This window comes from Chelonia mydas, chromosome 10 (assembly GCF_015237465.2).
Source record: "Chelonia mydas isolate rCheMyd1 chromosome 10, rCheMyd1.pri.v2, whole genome shotgun sequence".
NCBI classification, from domain to species: domain Eukaryota; kingdom Metazoa; phylum Chordata; order Testudines; family Cheloniidae; genus Chelonia; species Chelonia mydas.
In genome coordinates this window covers 60,251,883-60,270,313 of record NC_051250.2, presented here as the reverse complement: position 1 = coordinate 60,270,313, position 18,431 = coordinate 60,251,883, and the positions used below count along the sequence as shown (strand labels likewise).

At 38.2% G+C, this 18,431-nt stretch overlaps 1 protein-coding gene across 5 annotated transcripts in view; it reads right to left on the bottom strand.

Annotated features, from left to right (window-relative positions):
• WDR72 (WD repeat domain 72) overlaps positions 1-18,431 on the bottom strand; it is a 187,698-nt gene that overhangs the window by 139,563 nt on the left and 29,704 nt on the right. For 4 of the 5 annotated variants that reach the window (XR_006284393.1, XM_043524155.1, XM_043524156.1 and 1 more), the window contains exons 4-13: positions 17,866-17,944; positions 14,612-14,786; positions 13,825-13,901; positions 11,304-11,423; positions 10,086-10,231; positions 9,635-9,731; positions 7,643-7,784; positions 6,898-7,143; positions 4,260-4,480; positions 2,163-2,358 (exon numbers count right to left, since the gene is read on the bottom strand). Coding sequence is in view for 4 of the 5 variants with exons in the window: in XM_043524155.1 (XP_043380090.1) it covers positions 2,163-2,358; positions 4,260-4,480; positions 6,898-7,143; positions 7,643-7,784; positions 9,635-9,731; positions 10,086-10,231; positions 11,304-11,423; positions 13,825-13,901; positions 14,612-14,786; positions 17,866-17,944 (1,499 nt within the window). In the remaining variant the exon portion in view is untranslated. The remainder of the gene's footprint in view (positions 1-2,162; positions 2,359-4,259; positions 4,481-6,897; positions 7,144-7,642; positions 7,785-9,634; positions 9,732-10,085; positions 10,232-11,303; positions 11,424-13,824; positions 13,902-14,611; positions 14,787-17,865; positions 17,945-18,431) is intronic. The other variant, XM_043524157.1, reaches the window with a different exon arrangement.

The following is an 18,431-nucleotide window of genomic DNA, read 5'->3' as shown; positions in this document are numbered from 1 at the left end:
GTGGCTAAGTCATTATGCAAGGTAGCCTATCTCCCCTTGTTTTTTTCCTACAAACCCCCCCCAAGACGTTCTGGTTAAACTTGGATTTATGCTGGAAATGGCCCACCTTGATTGCTGTGCACATTGTAAGATGAGCTATTGCCAGCAGGAGAGTGAGTTTGTGTGTGTGGTTTTTGGAGGGGGGTGTGTGTGGGGGGGGTGGGGGGGGGTGAGAAAACCTGGATTAGTGCTGGAAATGACCCACCTTGATTATCATGCGCATTATAAAGAGAGGTTTCAAAGAGGGATGGGCTATTACCAGCAGGAGAGTGAGTTTGTATGTGTGTGTGTGTGGGGGGGGGGGAAGGGTGAGAAAACCTGGATTTGTGCTGGAAATGGCCCTACTTGATGATCACTTTAGATAAGCTGTTACCAGCAGGAGAGTGGGGTGGGAGGAAGTTTTGTTTAATGGTCTCTGTGTGTATATAATGTCTTCTGCAGTTTCCACGATATGCTATGCATCCGATGAAGTGAGCTGTAGCTCACGAAAGCTCATGCTCAAATAAACTGCTTAGTCTCTAAGGTGCCACAAGTACTCATTTTCTTTTTACGAATACAGACTAACACGGCTGTTACTCTGAAACCTACAGTTAAGAAAAAGTGCATAACCAAATAAAAATATGAATGGAGAAGTGTAGCATTTTCAAAAGCTCCTAAGTGACTCCAGAGCATCTAAAAATTGCTTTTGAGAATACAACTCTTAAGCGCCATGTTCTTAAGTTACTGAGGTGCTTTTGAACATTTTATCCCACATCCTTTTTCATTGCAGTAGGATTAAAGCTGTAAATGTAAGCAGCAGTTTTAATTCTTTTACTCACAGAACAGCATATAATAGCACAGTACAAAATAAATACAGCACTACACACAATTTAACAGTCTCCTGAGGTCACTGTGGCTCTCCACCTCAAGAACAACATCTTTTCTGTTTCTTTTGAACAAAAAGGTGTTATTTGGAAGCATTTTTAAAACCTAGAAAAAAATATTTTTGCACAATATGTCTTCATGCTGGAAAAAATCATACCGGTCTTGGAAAAAAATGATGGTTTTCAACAGATTTTAAATGCTAATAACTTCATTTTAACTTAAGCCAACTTTTTTTTTTTTTTTTTTTTAAGATTCAGTATATCAGAGGAAAAATAAGTACCATATGTCTTGGCAGTTCCTATCCTCATTACTCAACTGTATTAAATAGCTTACTAAAATCCATGTAGTATATAATTTATGCAGTCTGCTTTTTGCCAAGTACTTCATTGAATATTAGTATTTTTCACATTTAAACAGGGAACTTTGTCTAAAATAGGTACTTTTTCAGGATAGCCATTGACTTAGTTATATTAGTTTGTAGAGCAAAATATCTTTATAAATGTTGTGAATTAAGTTTTGTATAGTGAATTTTGTAACATTATATTTTCCTCTAGTATTAATATTCTGTATATCACGTCTTCTAAACTCATTATGTTCTCTTTTTTCACAAGAGGTGTTCTCACTTGCAGAGATAAACATTGTATTGCAATTTTCAATAACATTAAAGCTTCTAATAATTGTAAGTCTCAACGTTCAAATAAGTACATTTACCATCCTTATTAATCAGCAGTAACTCTACTAACATCACCTGTGAATCCACAATTTAAGCTGAAATACTCAGTGTTAGTTTTCCCAGCTACACAGTTGTGAGAGTTGCAATTAATTATCTTCCATTATTACCGATCATCAGTTAACTCAAAAGGTTGCTAAGATTGTGAGTATGCTGAAGAAGGCAAAATGTAATGACATAATTTGAGATCGGTAGGACAGTAAATTTCTCTCTTGTTAATAATTAAAGTAGATAACTTATGTTTTTATTTATAGCTTCCAGAAATATCCGGCTCACTTCTCTGTACTGCAATATCAGCTAATCATCTGCTTGTCAGGATCTGACTCAAGCACTTGTATTTTATTATTGACATACTCTGTATCACATGAAGCCTTTAATTCTTGCTCATTTATCATACAAAATTTGAAGTTTCTAGTTAATAAAGGTAATCTGTTACTATCTTTGCAGGGCCTCACTACAGATCTGGGTACCAAACATCATAGATTAAAACAAAACTAATTAGAGGGCTGAACAAGAAAAAACACATTACCTGTTTCAATTTCCCAAACATAAACTGAATCATCTTCGCATCCAACAATTAGCAGATTTTCAGCAAGGTGCCATTTTATCATCTTCACAGGAAACAAATGCTTCCTGGCATGTAAGAGACATACTCTCTCCTGAAGGTGTAGAAGTGCTACTGAATGATCACTGCATATACAGCACACAATCCTGTGCCCGTTTAGCTGCAAAAACATATCAATAAAAATAATCATAAAAATTGAATTATTATTTTTATTGTGGTAGCACCTATGAGCTCCAGTCCTGGACTGGGAGCCCATTGTGCTAGGCACTGTACAAACACAGAAAACAAAACAAAACAAAAAACAGTCCCTGCCACAAAATATATTCATTTAGAAACTAGTGTTACATTTCAGCCTGCATCCCCAAAATTGTTTGAACAGATTAACTATAAATCTGATCTCCAAAGAAAAGGTACAATCCAATGCATGTGAATTGGATCCTCAAAAAAATCACATACATCAACAGGTGGGCTATTAAAGGAGCAACTATATAATCAAATATACTTAGTAATAGAGGTTTTCCCTGGAAATAAAAATTTCTTCTATTCTCTATTGACCTGACATAAAATTATGTGTCAGTTCTTACGACACAAAGGCGAAAGGCAAAATATCGCCAGTGCAAAAACTGGGTGTGTTATAATTGCATTTTGCACTGTGTGGATCTGTTCCAGTAAAAGCTTTATTTCCACAAGTAATCCTTACTGACACAGGGTGGAATTCACTCTAGGGTAAAATTCACCCCTGTGCAAAGGACCAGAAAAATGCCTAGGTGCCACGTAAATCCAACACAGCCCCTGAAAACAGGGCTTAAGAGATCATGTTACCACCTTTTGCCACAGGGGTGATTTTCACCTAGCTGCGCAGAGGGCCAGCACAAGGCCCTGTGAACCAGTTAAGCCTTAAAACTCTGTGTACATGTAATTTCTGCCCAATATCCTAGTATTTACTCCTGCGGCAAGCCTAAACCACCACCTATCTGAACCACCACCTAGTCTATCACGTCTACCCTGCTGTTTTTAATTAGCTAGCTCGAACAAAGCTAGCACATATATGTCTACCCAAGCTGGAAATTACACCTCCAGCTGTAGTGTAGATGCACCATAAGTGGACCTTGTTTGGTAAACAGGTTATTGCGCAGGCCTTTTGAACTAAGGTGTATTTGACCTTTAAGGGCTAAAATCCTTGCTCCATGGACTTCAGGGCTTCTCATGTAAGTAAGGGTTTGCTGTAGTGAACCAAGCTATTACCAGCAGGAAAGTGGGGTGGGAGGAGGTATTTTTTCATGCTTTGTGTGTATATAAAAAGATTTTCTACACTTTCCACAGTATGCATCCGATGAAGTGAGCTGTAGCTCACGAAAGCTTATGCTCAAATAAATTGGTTAGTCTCTAAGGTGCCACAAGTACTCCTTTTCTTTTTGCGAATACAGACTAACACGGCTGTTACTCTGAAACCTGTAGTGAACCCTGTACATTTCAAAGATGCACAAGAATATTAGAAATTAAATATTACTAGCGCTGATCATTCATTCTGAAGTAAAAGACTGTTTCTAAAGCATCTAGTTAGACATGAGAACAACGCCAATAGAAATTTGCTAGGTATCAAAATAACCAAACACCATACATTTATACATAACTAAGTATTATTGGCCTGATTCTCCTCTCACACAGTTTTTACACCAGCGTAACTATTGACTTCAGTGGAAGCCACTTCAGATTTACACCAGCATATATAAGCGAGAAGAGAATCATGATCTATGTGCCCGCTGGCAATTACATTTATTCAGAATTAGTTCTCTCTAAAAATGCCACATTCAGAAAGGAAAGTCTTGATTCTACACTCCAGTTCACCAGGTTGATGACTTAATGGGAACTGCACTGATGTAACAGTGGCAAATCAGACCCCAAAACAGGAAACCAACGTAGATCCCACACAAAACATCAAGTAGTTAGTAACTGGGAATTAAGTTACAAATAAAATAAAAGTATTACTATATCATTACAAATAAATTGTTACCTCGCCCCGCCCTCTAAAAAACCATCATTTACTCTGTCTTTACTTACTCTGTAGTTCTCTGGTGATAACAACAGGTTCACTACTGGACCAGCTTGCAGAGTGAATTGATGCAAAATTTCCTCCTTAAATATATCCCACCAGATCACACAAGAATCCTGGCCAGCTGACACCAGCCAGCTTGGATCAAACCTGACTGATTCACTGTGTGGATAAAGTAAACAAGTAACACTGCTGCGGTGGCCCTTAAGAACTTTGGAAGGCAAAGTATCTGTAAGACAAAAACGTTAGATAAATGATTTCTGCCCTTTACAATAAATAAATAAATAAATAAATAAAAGCTTTCAGATTTTTACTATATATGTGCTTGCAGACAGGAAATCTGTACGATGAAATGTATTCAAGAGCAGAGTCAGCGCTAGGCATAAACAGAGTAAGCAATTGCTTAGCACTCCAAGCAGCTCAAGGGGGTCCCCTATTTGCTTTTTTAGTATGTGTTGTAGGCGAGAGGGGGTCAAAAATATTCCTGCTTCCGACCACCAATGGGCTAGCACCACCTCTATTCAAGAGCTCACTCCTAAATGAGTAACAGTTTTAGGCCAATATAGCCCTTACTCAAGATCAAATTCTTTTCTCTGTGCCACAAAAGGCACACAACAGGCGCACAGATCCACAGCTCCTGAGCTGCTGCCACTCTGTTATATTTTTCCTTTTGGGGAGGGGAGTCAGAGTGGACTTGAGAAATGACCAAAAGGAACACAGCCCAGGATCTGCAGGAGGGAACCAACTGGATCTGAAACCTTCTGCACCTCCCTCAACTACAGAAAGACTCTGGATATGTCTGCAATGCAATGTCAGCCTAGGGTTAGAAGAACTTGAGTTAGCAGACCCTGGGTTTGTTAACCTAGGGTTTGAGCATCTACACTCATTTGTAACCCCAGGTTAGAAATTGTTGAACCTTGTATCCCAACCTGGGGCACCAGCATCCACACTGCATTTGCAGGCCTGAGTCCAACCAGCTATATTCCAGACTTCCTCGCATAATGTGGCCGCTCTAGTCCTTTGTTCATGGTGCAGTGTGGGAAAACTTGACCGTCCACCAAACTTGAGTGTTCAGAAGAATCGCGGGGTACTTTTGGCAGAATCCAAGAGCATGAGTCCAGTGGGCTCCATCTACACTGCAAAGCAATAGGGCTTTAAACCTGGCTCCCAGCTAGACTGTGGGGTTCTGGAACCCTGGCTCTGAGTCCTGGGTTAGCACAATTTGTGTGCAGACAGAAGAGCGATTAGGCTTGAACTTGAGTTCAAACGCTGGGCTTACATTGCAGTGTAGACATACCATCTGTTTTTTTGCAATACATCACAGCCAGCTCTCCTGTATATGAACAGAGCATTGGCTGTGCAGAGCTGGGCTCCAATGCAGGGTTTCAGAGGGGAGAAAAGTGGTTCGGTGCTGGTGGGGGAACATACTCTACCATTTTCCCCTTGGCATTCCCTGATCTTCACCCCAGGGCTTAGGGCCTTTCAACTACTCAAGTGGAGGGGAGTGTGGGGTCCTCAGTCTTACTTGGGTAAAACTCTCAGTAAGCAGGATTAAGTAAAGACTACAAAAAGTCTTCACACATTTTAAAATACAAACAAAACTTAGGACCAGACTCTGAAAATGCTCATGACTAGGCATAGTGTTCATGATTCCAAGCAGTCCTATTGGTCCTATTTTCTTGTCAGGCCTGATTCTCCTCTCAATTACAGCAGTATAATCAAGGGAGATTCATTTACACTGGCTATATTCTGGTGTATCTCCCTTGATTATACTGCTGTAAATGAGAGGAGAATAAGGCCTGATAAGAAAATTCATCACAGTAACAAATCCATGCTCAATTGTAAGTATTTGCACAATCGGGCTCCCACTTCTTTAATGGAAAAATGTGCCCGGAAAGACCCTAAGGTGCATCAACATACGGGCCTCAAAATTAAAAAGTGACCTTACTGTATTAAAAAGAAAAAGAAAATATCAAACCAAACCAAAACACACACCAAGTTTTAAACACCTTCAGAAACTGTAGCAGAGGAAACATTTAAATTATTTCAAGATTGAAATAAAGATTCTTTTAATCTATGCTCTGAAATTCAGTATTAAAAAAATGTGTTATAATCTAGTATTATTTTTAATTAGGCTTAAAATGACAATTCATACCAAAAGAAGCGTGGATATAAAATACCATTCAGAAGAAGCTAGTCAACCAGATCTTGCACTTCTGAGAATTAAAATCAGTTACGTGGATTTGGAATATACAAATAATTTAAATACAGGGTAACATGACCCATATTTATATTTGACTTACGGTGGCAATTTCTTCACCTGTATAATGAAACAGTGCAAACATATACACTGTACAATACTAAACAAATGATTCATGGCAACATATCCATGAATATGTTGAGAGAGCAGCATAAACATATATTTGTTCCACAAGAGAAACATCTTGAATAAAAAGGAAAGGGCTCAATTCTGCCCTCAGTTTCAAGGCTGCTGCTCTCAGCAACACCACCAGGACCAGGACTTGTGTAACGAAGGACAAAACTGAGCCCTCATGTCCTTACTTCCTGCATCCTTTTTTATTTAGGGGAATATGAAAAGATGATTAATTGAAAATTAGTTTAAGTAGAATTGCATTAAAAACTTACGTTTCAGCAAAGAAATGTCTTCTAAAATTCTTGCTTTGGCAGCATGCAAAGCAAGTGTTATGAAAATTTTCCCATCTTCACACCCACACACCAGCTTATCAAGGTTGGGCACATATACGGATGAAGTGACTGCTGCACTTTCGGTCCCATCTTTAGATGCACAAAGATGATCAATAATGCCTTCCGACATAGCACAATGTTTGTCAAAATCGTCCTGCAGAGTCCAAGTTTCTGCTATTGGGATCTCTAGCAAAAAGGAATAGCCAAGAATAATTCACATGAAATTTCCAGGGATTCAAAAATTGAGAACAAGTCAGAGAAGTGACTGATTGTAAAAAAATTAAAATAAATAAAAAGCACACTTGCCTCCGTGACCATCTCCTCCCAAAGGGCCTGTCTGTCATCCTGTGGTTTGGAATAGTAATTGCAGTTTTTCCACACCAGTTGGATCACATGATCCCTCAGTGGGACAACCTCCATGCACTGGCCTATGTAGGCCCCACGTGAAAGTCCTTTCCATGGCATTTTGGCCAGGGTGGACAATCTGTTCAAGGACTGTACCTATGTTTCTCCCCTCCAGACCTATGCATGGCTTGATTGGTGTGGAGAGCCTTGTGCTGGTTTTACAGATCAGAGATGAATTCTACCCTGAATGACTATACCACTTGCTCGGGTGACTTTTCATGAGAACTGAAGTAGCAACAATGTAATTAAAAATTGCACAAAATATATAAAATTGCCTAACCTTTTGGAGAACCATCAAGCGTTGACACTGGGACATCAGGAATATGCCACAAGGTGATTCTTCCAGATGCTTCTCCAGAAAAAAGAATCTTATAGAAAGGTTCCTTTCTTTCATTCATAAAGCCCATAACAAAAGGAAAACTCTGTGACAAAAATAATAGCAACTAGTCAACATTTCCGTATAAAAAAACGGATTAAGACAATACAGTCCCTAATTGCAAAATAAAACTATAGTATCTGGAAATATATCTGTAGAAATAAAGGGCTGAATCCTCAGCTGTGGCTGAACTTTCCTCAGCCAGGGGCTACTCTAAAGCCGGGGCTGCTCTAAGTTGCACTGGCTGGTATGGCCCTCTTAAAGGCCACTAGGAACCCAGGGACTGCCAGAGTGCAGCACTGCTCTACCCATGCTCTTGCCACAACCTATACACCAGGCCAGGAGTTAATTAGACAGGACGAAGCCAAACATCAAAGAATAAGAACAGAAAATGGGTAGATTGTAGATACTTAAACAAAAATAATGCTTTCATTTGTTGGAAAAAATTATCCACAAGCTGCTCTGCCATCACAGTGACCCAATTATTGCTAAGCCATATCTTTTGGCTACTTCTCTTCCTTGATGGTTTTTGACCTTTTGACATCCTTCAACAATTATCCTATCTGATTTTATATCACAAGTGTTTGAGGGGAAAAATAAACTAATGGCTATTGCCCTTCACATAAAAATTAAATCTGTCAGGTTTAGGAAAACTATGCAGCAAAAGTGGTATCTAAAATCCTTAACCCAGCAACAAAAAGGAGGGACTAATAAAAACCTCACAAAAGCCCATGTATTTAATAGTGCTTTTGGTGGGGTACAAATAAAAATATGCCTTTCTCTCACAATCCTGAAAAATGGTTTAAGGGCCTGATCCTGGTCCACTTAAGTCAACATCAAAAAACCAAAATTGACTTCAACAGGAACAGGTCCCACATATTTATTATTTGGCTATGAAAAAGTAAGTAAAATTCCATAAGTACTAAATCTTAGCCTTGGTCCAAGGGTTGCTGTTCTTACTCAGACAAAATCCCTGTTAAAATCAATAGGGTTTTTGTTTTTGCCAGAGTGGGCACTGCAGTAACTGATCCTTTATTTGTATCTTTCAATCGCTTAATTTCTGTTCATTCAACCAGCCATTATCTCTCTAGTCACACAGAGAGGAAAGCAACCATTCAGATGTATTCTTTCCAATAGCAGAGTTCATTTGAGTCACCCGTTATCAAGCTAGTAACTAGTAAACTTGCAATGGGCACACCTAGGCACACATTTACAACTGGAAGTATAAGGACTCTTAATCCATCTGATTTTTCAATTTCCTCTATACAGCCTTCCCTAAACTTTAGGAACAGCTTCTTAGGCCTTAGGTGCCAATCCTACAAAGACTTACACATGTGCTTAACTTTACACACTGCGTACTGCCAGTAAAGTCTGCTCACACTGGAAAAAAGGTCACATGCACAGGTCTTTGCAGGATCAGGATAGGAATCTCAGTATAATGTAATGTGTTCAAACACCTGATTACAAACAGTTTGTGGTGGATGCATTCTGTAATGAACTAAGAGAGTCCTTGGGTCCAAACAGTTATGCATGTGTAGTCCCATTGACTTCAGTAGGAGTATTCACACAAGTAACTTTTTGCAGGATTGAGCCCCATGGGTGCAAGGAATTCTAAATATTCTACCTTGCCTTTTAAATTGTCATACAAATTTTGAATATTAACAAAAAAAATCCCAAAAAAGAGCCTTTTATAAAATACAAAGTATATCATAAATTCACCATAAATTTGAAAGTCAGAATCAGAATCAAGGAATAAGCCTTATTTATTATATCAATACAACTAAACCAAATTTGACTCTATGCCTTAAATGTCCAGTTTGCTGAGAGTCTGTCTGGTCATTACAAGCAAAATATGAAGCAACTTTTGAAGCTCACTGTACAACATTCTCATGTTACCTTATTTTCTTTCACATAAGTGGAGCAGAGTAAATGAGGATAAACAGTTTCTTTGAGCACTTTTCCATCAGCAGGATATATGCTTTTAGAATGTCCACTGCATAATTAAAAAGAAAATCAAATGATTTAGAAATTCGTCTTTTTAAAAGCAGAATTTGTGTCCAAGATTCTCAAGTTCAGCTAAAGTTGTTGGGTAAGTAATTACAAGTGATTTCTTTTTGAAACCACAGCACCAGCTGCCCAATTTCTACATGGCTAATCTTATTCCTGTATCCCCTGCTGTGTCAAACAAAGACTGAGGGCTGTCAAACTCAGGGTAAATCTTCTTGTGCCAAAGTGTTTTTGTTCTGGTTTTTCATCATTTGCGACATGCGGGGATTTTCCATAATAAACCTCCCAAAAGTTCATCTTGTACCTGAACTTTTTGTGTTCATTTTCAATCTGAGCCCACCTGTTCAGCAGCTGGTAGATGTAACTGTGACCATCTTCCATCCAGATGATGAGTCTCTGAGCAGCTAGCACTTCACCACCAGCAAAGCACTGACCACTTTTGTTGAATTCAGTGCACAGCAAGGAAAAATCACAATAATCATAGACCTAAAGACAGAAAAATGATAGATAAACATAAATGAATGCTATAATGTGTTTCCTGTTGACGATTTCATTTTAATACAAACACTGGCTTTGAGCAAAGATTCAGAGAGTAAAGTATTTATGAGACTGTTTTTATGGTGTACATTCAGACTACCCTATTAAATTCAATGGGGTTACACTTTTGTTAAAACACAGTCAGATCAGAATCAGGCCACATGATTCTAGGAAGAAAAAACTGCCAATTAAAATTAAAACAACATTAAAGGCTTAAAGGTAGAGTTACAATCAGGGGGTTGGGAGGAGGCAGGGGATTTGCTTTGTTTGTAGTTACAAAATTCATCCTCTGTATAACTACATTGAGTTCAGGAGTGAATATAGCCCATTAGAACAAGACCTTCAAATTTCCTCTTGGGAGAACTTTTACATTCCTCTGTTAATATTATTTAAAATATTGACAGTTCTCCTGGCATGATCACACTATATGTTTAGCTTCTTTAACCCAACACTGTTAGATCCACCCATAGTTCTATCATCTTGGACACACATTTGTTCTTCACCACAGATTAATTTCATCACCAAAAACAAAGCACGCAAACCCACACCTTTCCAGGAGTGCATAGCAAAAGACGGCTATCCCACTCCCAGCTCCTCTGAAAACACATAGGCTGCTATTCCACAGGGCCTCCTCTCCTGCAATTTCAGGAGAAAGTAATGGGGTGGACGGGGGGCAGCATGTGGTATGGTCTGCTTACTGTCTTTCAGTGGGACTTAGGAGCATAAGTCACCTTTGAAAATGAGACTTGGACACTGCAATACAGAGCAGAGCATAGCATTAAATACCTTTTAAAAATCCAGGCCTTTATCATCTCAGCTATGCAATTAAGATAACTGGTGAAGAAATGGAGCAAGCAGTTTCCTCTGATACCCCAAATAGCTAGTGAGCACTGTTTCATTTGATTGAAGGAGAAAAACAACTACTTACATATAAAATCAATCATGTTCACTTTTCCAAAATTCTACTGAATTCCTAATGATGTTATATAGGAAGCATTAAGTACTATGTGTAATGCTGTACCTTCCAACAGTTTGCAAGCACGACTAAGAGGAGTCTTTCTGTGTAGGTGCAAAATCTTATTGCTTGGCAGTTTGTACAGTCCAGAGACTTGGATTCTTGTTCATACACACTTTGCCTCTCCTAGATATTAGAAAGAAAAGTAGTAGTGTTAGACAAACAAGATATTCTGGATCTTCAGGCTATGAATTTCAGGAAAGAAACCAGCTATTAAAAACATTTTGTAAATACAGACTTTCAAAATGCAATGCAAACTGTAACTTTTCATTAAACAGTATGTTGGGGGGAGGATTCATGGCCCCTGTAGAGATGATGGGCATTCTGTGGGGAAGAGCATAGGCAGCATTGATAGATCTGCCACTATGAGGATGAACTAGTCATTGCTCAATGTAAAGCCAACAAAGCCATAGCAGTCTATACGCTTGCAGTTTCAGATGCACAATGGCGAACAGGGGATTCTTTTCCTACAGCATAGCAAACAATAGTACCAGCACCTGGTTGTATGCTCGGTAAATGATCTTGACTTAAATTAATACTTTCCCACCACTTTTAGGGGTCACTATATTCCTAACCTTTTGGTTTTGAATGCATGAATGGCTTGCAAAAGAAAAAAAATCCTACTTTTTGCCCTTTTCGAGGTGAATATCAAAGGCTCACTATCGAGGCTGACAGGCCCAAAATAGTTCTGTTGGAATTATTTTTTATTAATTATTGATCACATCACAAAAAACTGACATTTTCTGCCTTGAAACAATCCCCCTCCCAGCATCAGTCCTCCACAGGAAGGTCTACAGTGGTCAGACAATCTCAGCTGTTAGGTTAAAAGCAAAACAGCCACTATCACAGGCAGGAATGTCATGGCATCCTCTTGCTCACCCTTGCAGCTCCAGGAGGGAATTACAATTGATGAGAATTGTGCTCTCTAGGTATTTGAAGGAGCTGTATTCTCACTAACTCTGAACCCCTCCCATCTCAAAGGGCAGAAAAGTAAAGGGTCAGCATAATACCCGCATATGCTCGTGTTCTGTCTGTTTGTGACTGGTGGCTGCACAGTCACTCAGCTTTAACAGCAACAATTTCAAGGCTGCCGTAGCACTAGTTATCTAGGACTGATACACTGAACGGAAATGTTAAACACAGACTTTTTATAACAATGAACAAATTTTTAGAAGTGACACCAAACCTGACAGCATCTCTTTAAGGTTCTGATCCTGTCAATTAATATGTATCTCCCATGAGGTGCTCCTACATTAAGGTACTAATGTAGCTAAGAGTACTCTGGAGAAAGGAGGTGCTGAAAAGGTTGCTAGTGTGGCTAAAGAGGCAACCTTCCTATTTTAAGAAAAGGATTATACAAATTTGAGTCCTTTATTAGCAATAGTACTAATTTTTTTTATATAACAATATAAGTGTTGTGAATCTCATTGCCACAGGAGGTTGTTGGGGCAAGAATTTAGCAAGATTCTAAAAGGAACTGGACATGGATATCAAGAATATTCAGAGCTATAATAAACAGCAACAAAAATTTTGGAAGGGATATTAAACCTCATGCTTCAGGATTTAAGTCAATCCCTATCTATTAGGGACCAAGATTTGAACTAGTATGGGGGCCACATCTGTCTACTGCAGGGTTCTGACATTTTCCTCTGAAGCATCTGTTTCTGACCACTGTACTAGACTAGATGGGCTTATATCTACTCCAGTCTGGCCATTACTATGTTCCTGTGTGCTTATAAAAAGCAAGAAGTCGAATTCATCCACATTTTAATGCTATTGATGTCAGTGGGGTTACACCATGGATTAATTTGGCCCAAACCATCAAAGTCCTTGGCCTAAAGTACTTGCAGATTAAGTGGGACAAAAGAAAAGCTAGGACTCCAGTTCCAGCACAAACAGGTGTCAGGGCAGCTTTGGTAAGAATATTAATATTCATAAACTGTACACAATAAGTAGACTTGAGGAGAGAGGGGACACTTGACACAGGGTGGGTGAAAGGCTGTTCCAAATGAAGAGGATAACATGAAAGAATATGAAAAGTAGACAGTGGGAGAAGGAAACAAAAATAGTATATAGGAGACAGAAAGAAGGACTAAGAGAGCATACAGGTAGAATTATGCAGAGCTTTGAACATAATGTGGAAGGAGGGGAAAAAGGGGTTTAGAGGAGGGAGTGACAAGAAAGGATTATGATCTTAACATCAGTGTGGAAGAATAACAGGCAAGATGTAGGAAAGCCAGAAGATGATGCAGGAGTCAAGGCAAGAGATGTACAAAGACATGGACTCGTGTTTAGTGGAGATAGGAAGGATGGATTCTAGGAATTATATTGAGAATGGAGAGATAGGGCTTAGTAAGAGCCTTAGCTTTTTCAACAAACATGCTTGCAAAAATAACTAACTCTGTTTAATACACATTCACAAGACAGTATGTTCAGATTCCGTGTTTTTGTATCCTGACAATACTTCCATGTTCTCTATGTTACATTCCTGTTTTAAGTTAAGACTTAACATTTCATGCAAACTGACCTGTATACTGGTCACTGATGAGGATAGATCCCATACTTTAAGATCTCCAGTTACAGATACTGCTACTAGTGAATCTTCTATAAAAAGGAAATACAAAGCTGTTCAATATGAAACTAAATTCAAGTCACTGTGATTTGAGCCGAATGAGAACACAAGTACCACCAATGCTATCTTACTGCACACTGTTGGAAATACCAACTTTAGTCTTTTGGATCTGATGCTCCAGATTGTACACACAAAACAGAATGTCTAATTTGTATGTGCAGCCACTGTATTGTTCAGGGAAACGGGGTCCTTGTATACAGAAATGCTCAACCATGCGCTTAACCATCAATCTCATGTGCAAATAGGATATTTCATCAAGGTAACTGTGTGAGCAAAGTAGGTGAATAATTGCACAAACACTTTGTTAATGCAACTGCACATAAACACTTTTGAATATCAGGCCCTGCACACATATAATCATTTTCACAGGTAGCCTATTAATTGAGCTAATTATAAGCAAAAAGTGTAAGAAAATAATTCTTTCCAGCTCTCAGGTTTCTGCTTAAGAAGCAAAATACAGTAATTTAAGTCTGATTGACATTAAAATTTAAATGTATCTTGAAGTTTCGATACTGAAGTATTTTACATCCTGAATGCATTTGTGAAACATGACAATATATTTAACTAACTATAATTAAAATATGGCATAGAAAGAATCTTTAGGCATTTGCTGCTCTATATAAAAACAAGACATGACTGGCCGGCTTACATGCTAATTTCTGCATGTCACTACTATATGTACCTTGAATCCTTGTGGAGTGAACAATGCACATGCAACTGATCCAGTCAGAAGACTGAAAAGATATTAAAGTGTGAAGAACTGCCAAAGTCTTAGCATCAATAATGACGACATCTTGATATTGTCCACAGCACAGAAGCCAGCCATCTCCTGTCATTCGGAAGGAGCAATGGTAATACTGTCCAAATGGAATTAAGCAAGAAAAGGTTAACAGAGAGAGCTACACAAAGTTCTCTTGCATATTATTTCTGGCTTTCATACACGTCATTTTTTTAAATTTTAATTAACAAAAACAGTATTTTAAACACATTAAAACTTATTTTTAAACTGCATCAGAATCATACTGGTGAGTCAATTAATACCTGTATATAACTCTGAACAACCAGAAAAAGAAGCTCCCTGCTTCATCTCATGACACTAACATTCTGAAACGTATGATGGTAAGATGAAATTAATGCAAATGAATGCTTATTGAGGAGGCCTCATGCAGACATCAGATCACACCAGAGCTCCATAATCTATATTAGCTATTAAATTCCTGGTGGAGTTAAAGGGGTTAATTTTACCCTATAAAACCCTAAGTGGGTTTGGGATTTGTTCATCTGAGAGACCTCATCTCTCCCCATCCACAAGACACTGCTGCCATTCTGATGGTGCTCTAACCTAAAACCCACCAGTATGAAAAAGAAGAGGGCTGATGGTAGGTTATTTTCCAGGAGGGATTCTCAACTATGAAATTCACTTGTTTAAAAGGAGGCCAAATTTGTTAGTATTCAGCACATTTTTGGTTTTTTAAGTGTCTGAGGGTGGGGTTGGCTATTGGGTGGTGGATGCGAAGTAGCTAATGTGGGTGTTATTTTGGGCAAGTATTATTATGGTATGCATGCACAGTTGGATTGTGTGTGATTTTTATTTGTAATTCTATGTGTAAATGTTGTAAAAATGCCTAGGGCCTGGGACTGTTGCTTCAAATGGAATCTAAATAAATAAAGTTGTCAAAATAAATTGAGTGATCATGTACTAGCATGAAAATATACTGCTGAATTATACTTTTTTATTCATTGTTGCTTAGCTCTATACTCTTTCAGTTTTGGAAACTTACTCCATTTTTTTTTTTACAGTTAACTAAATAATATCTGAAAATTATAAAGAGTTACATAAATAACAAAATGGAAAAAGATATACACAACTACACAGCACAAAGAACGCATATCTGGAAATGTTATCATAACTGTAAATGTTACTTTGGCTCCATAGAAACACAGCAACAAATGCTTTCAACCATTTGTAGCTACTGCTGTTCTTTAAAAAAGCAGCTTTTAACTAGCAGATTTGGACAGTCAGTCCTGTAGGAAGAGAAGATCTCACATTTACTTAACCACAAATGATTAAAAGGCCTGTTGCTCCTTGTGTTCAAGTTTCATTTAAAATGGCAAATGTTCACTTTGCAGTGTCCTGACTTCTGCCATTTTCTGCTGAGGCATACATGAGTACAGAAGGAACCTACAAAACTAGATTTGTGAAATGTTAATTGGCAATCAAGCAACATTTTTCATGTGCTGATACCATCAAAATCTGTATATGTCGGCACCCATCTCAGAGTAACCTCGTGTAGGTAGTAATGCTCTCACAAATACTACCAGCAATCAGTACTTCTGGAGCAGTAATACAAGGTAGTACTCACTTTTGAAGGCTGTTCTTTTAAGAATGATGATTCCTGTCCTACCTCCTCCCCCCCAATTTTCCTCTTAGATACCCATTTTCTCCTTTTATCATCTTTTCAATGTCTCCACATACCTCCTAGTGAGGGGGGCTAGTCTTTCCTGGAGAGGAGTACGTTGTTTCTCCTGCCCTCCCAAGTTACCTGGCATTGAGAGCAAGGTATAAGGACTGTACCTTTGATCTCCTATAACAGCACAATGGACTGGTACTAAACCAACATGCTAGCCCACATCTCTACCTCTTTTTAGTAGTTCTCTAGCTCCTTACCTCTTTACCTTTAATTGAGCCACACCCCGCAGCAGAACATATTGAACCCACTGTTACAACATTATTGCTGTTGTATATGTATGGTAATATGAATTGTTGAGGAGTGATTTTCATTACAATATGGCATACAGGCCCCCAGTCTTTTGATAAAACTATAAAAGTACATTTAATTGTTAATTGACAAGTTGAAGAAACAAGGTCATTTAAAAACTAACATTGATATTTATGCTTCAGTCAACCAGGCAAACCAAAAAAGTTGCATGGAAACAGTATTACCTCTACAAGCTTTGAAATATTTAAATTTTCCTGTAGCTTGGGAGTCTCATGAAAGCTATAAAAAGTTCTCAGACTTTCAACACTTACAGCCTAGACTTCCACACTCAAGAAAAAGAGCATTTTAATTAACTTAGGGGCCCTCAGCAATTCTTTCATGAACACATCCAGAAATAAACCAGCAGCTCTCTGAATCAGAGCCACTCCTATATCATACACATACATATTTCACATACCCCTCGCTCTCTAGCATCTAGGTACTTAGCAAGTACCTGGATATACTTCAAAGCAGAGACTTGAAAGGGAATTGACCGAAGAAAGATTTAAAGCAATTTGACATCTAAAAATAAGGTTACTACCACTGAGCTCTGTCATGAAAGAAAGTGCATTTTTGGAAAGAGAACCAAGTATTTTCCTAGAGGTTAGCAGCTAGGCAATCAAAACCCTCCAACTAATCTATCTAAGTTTAAAAGTAAGATCACGAGCAAACTGTCTTACAAAATGTTTGGCTATAGATTTGCATTTATCCATTTTCAAGACACACGACCTTAAACTAACATTTTCCATGTTGCCCTCATGAAGGCCAAAACAAAAACCACAAGAAATGGCCTTACTGTGCATCAATACCTGAAGCTCAAATGTCACAATCAATAAATATATGGATATTACTTTCTAGAAACATTAGTGGCTGAAAAAGAAATGCTTCTATTTGTCTGAGAAATAGAGGTGAAATACAAAGCGGAAATTTTTTTAGTTCATTTCCCAGATGGAAAATGAAACAGGAATAAATAATAAATGGTAAAATGCTACATACACTGCAGCAAGATTTTTGCTCTCTATGCTTTCTTCCTTATGAAGTATGTTACATTCATAAACAATTTTAAAACATATTTCCCCCAAAATCAGAGATGTAATAAATAAAATAATAATAATGAATAATGTGCAACTCACATTGTAAAGCACTGAAATATTCAATGAAAAGTTGCTATACTTACACAGATTGCTGTATGCCTATAAGGAAGGTTTGCACTGTCAATGCACTGTCCACTAGTGACATTCCAAACACACATCTCCCTGCCAAAGATAACTTCATATTACTCTCTGTCATTTCCACTCAATTGGCTGGAATAATTTTGTGCCACCAAGTTTTTCTTTAGTGCTGCACTTTTGTGGCTTTTTGTTACAGATTACTGGGTAAGAAAATGTTGTGGTCATTAGCAAGGGATGACATACAGTAACTGTTTCTTTTTGTTTTGGTAATTACACCCTGCTGCCTTGCAGCAAACCCTACTTTAAGGCCAGGTCTGGCCTACAACAAATTGTAGGTATACTGCCATTATGGCTCATCAATGTGTCACCATAACTATCATTCGCTGGAACTACATCCTCCTGAAAATGATTCATTTCACTGAACTTAAACTACACATTTTGAAAAGAATAATGCATCTTCTACAGCACCCGACTTTAGTTCTTGAGATAAGCTATCATTTTCTGTTAAGAATAAACAGTGCCACCATGAGGCTGTTTCTAAGGCTATTTCATCTATACAATACAGCATTTC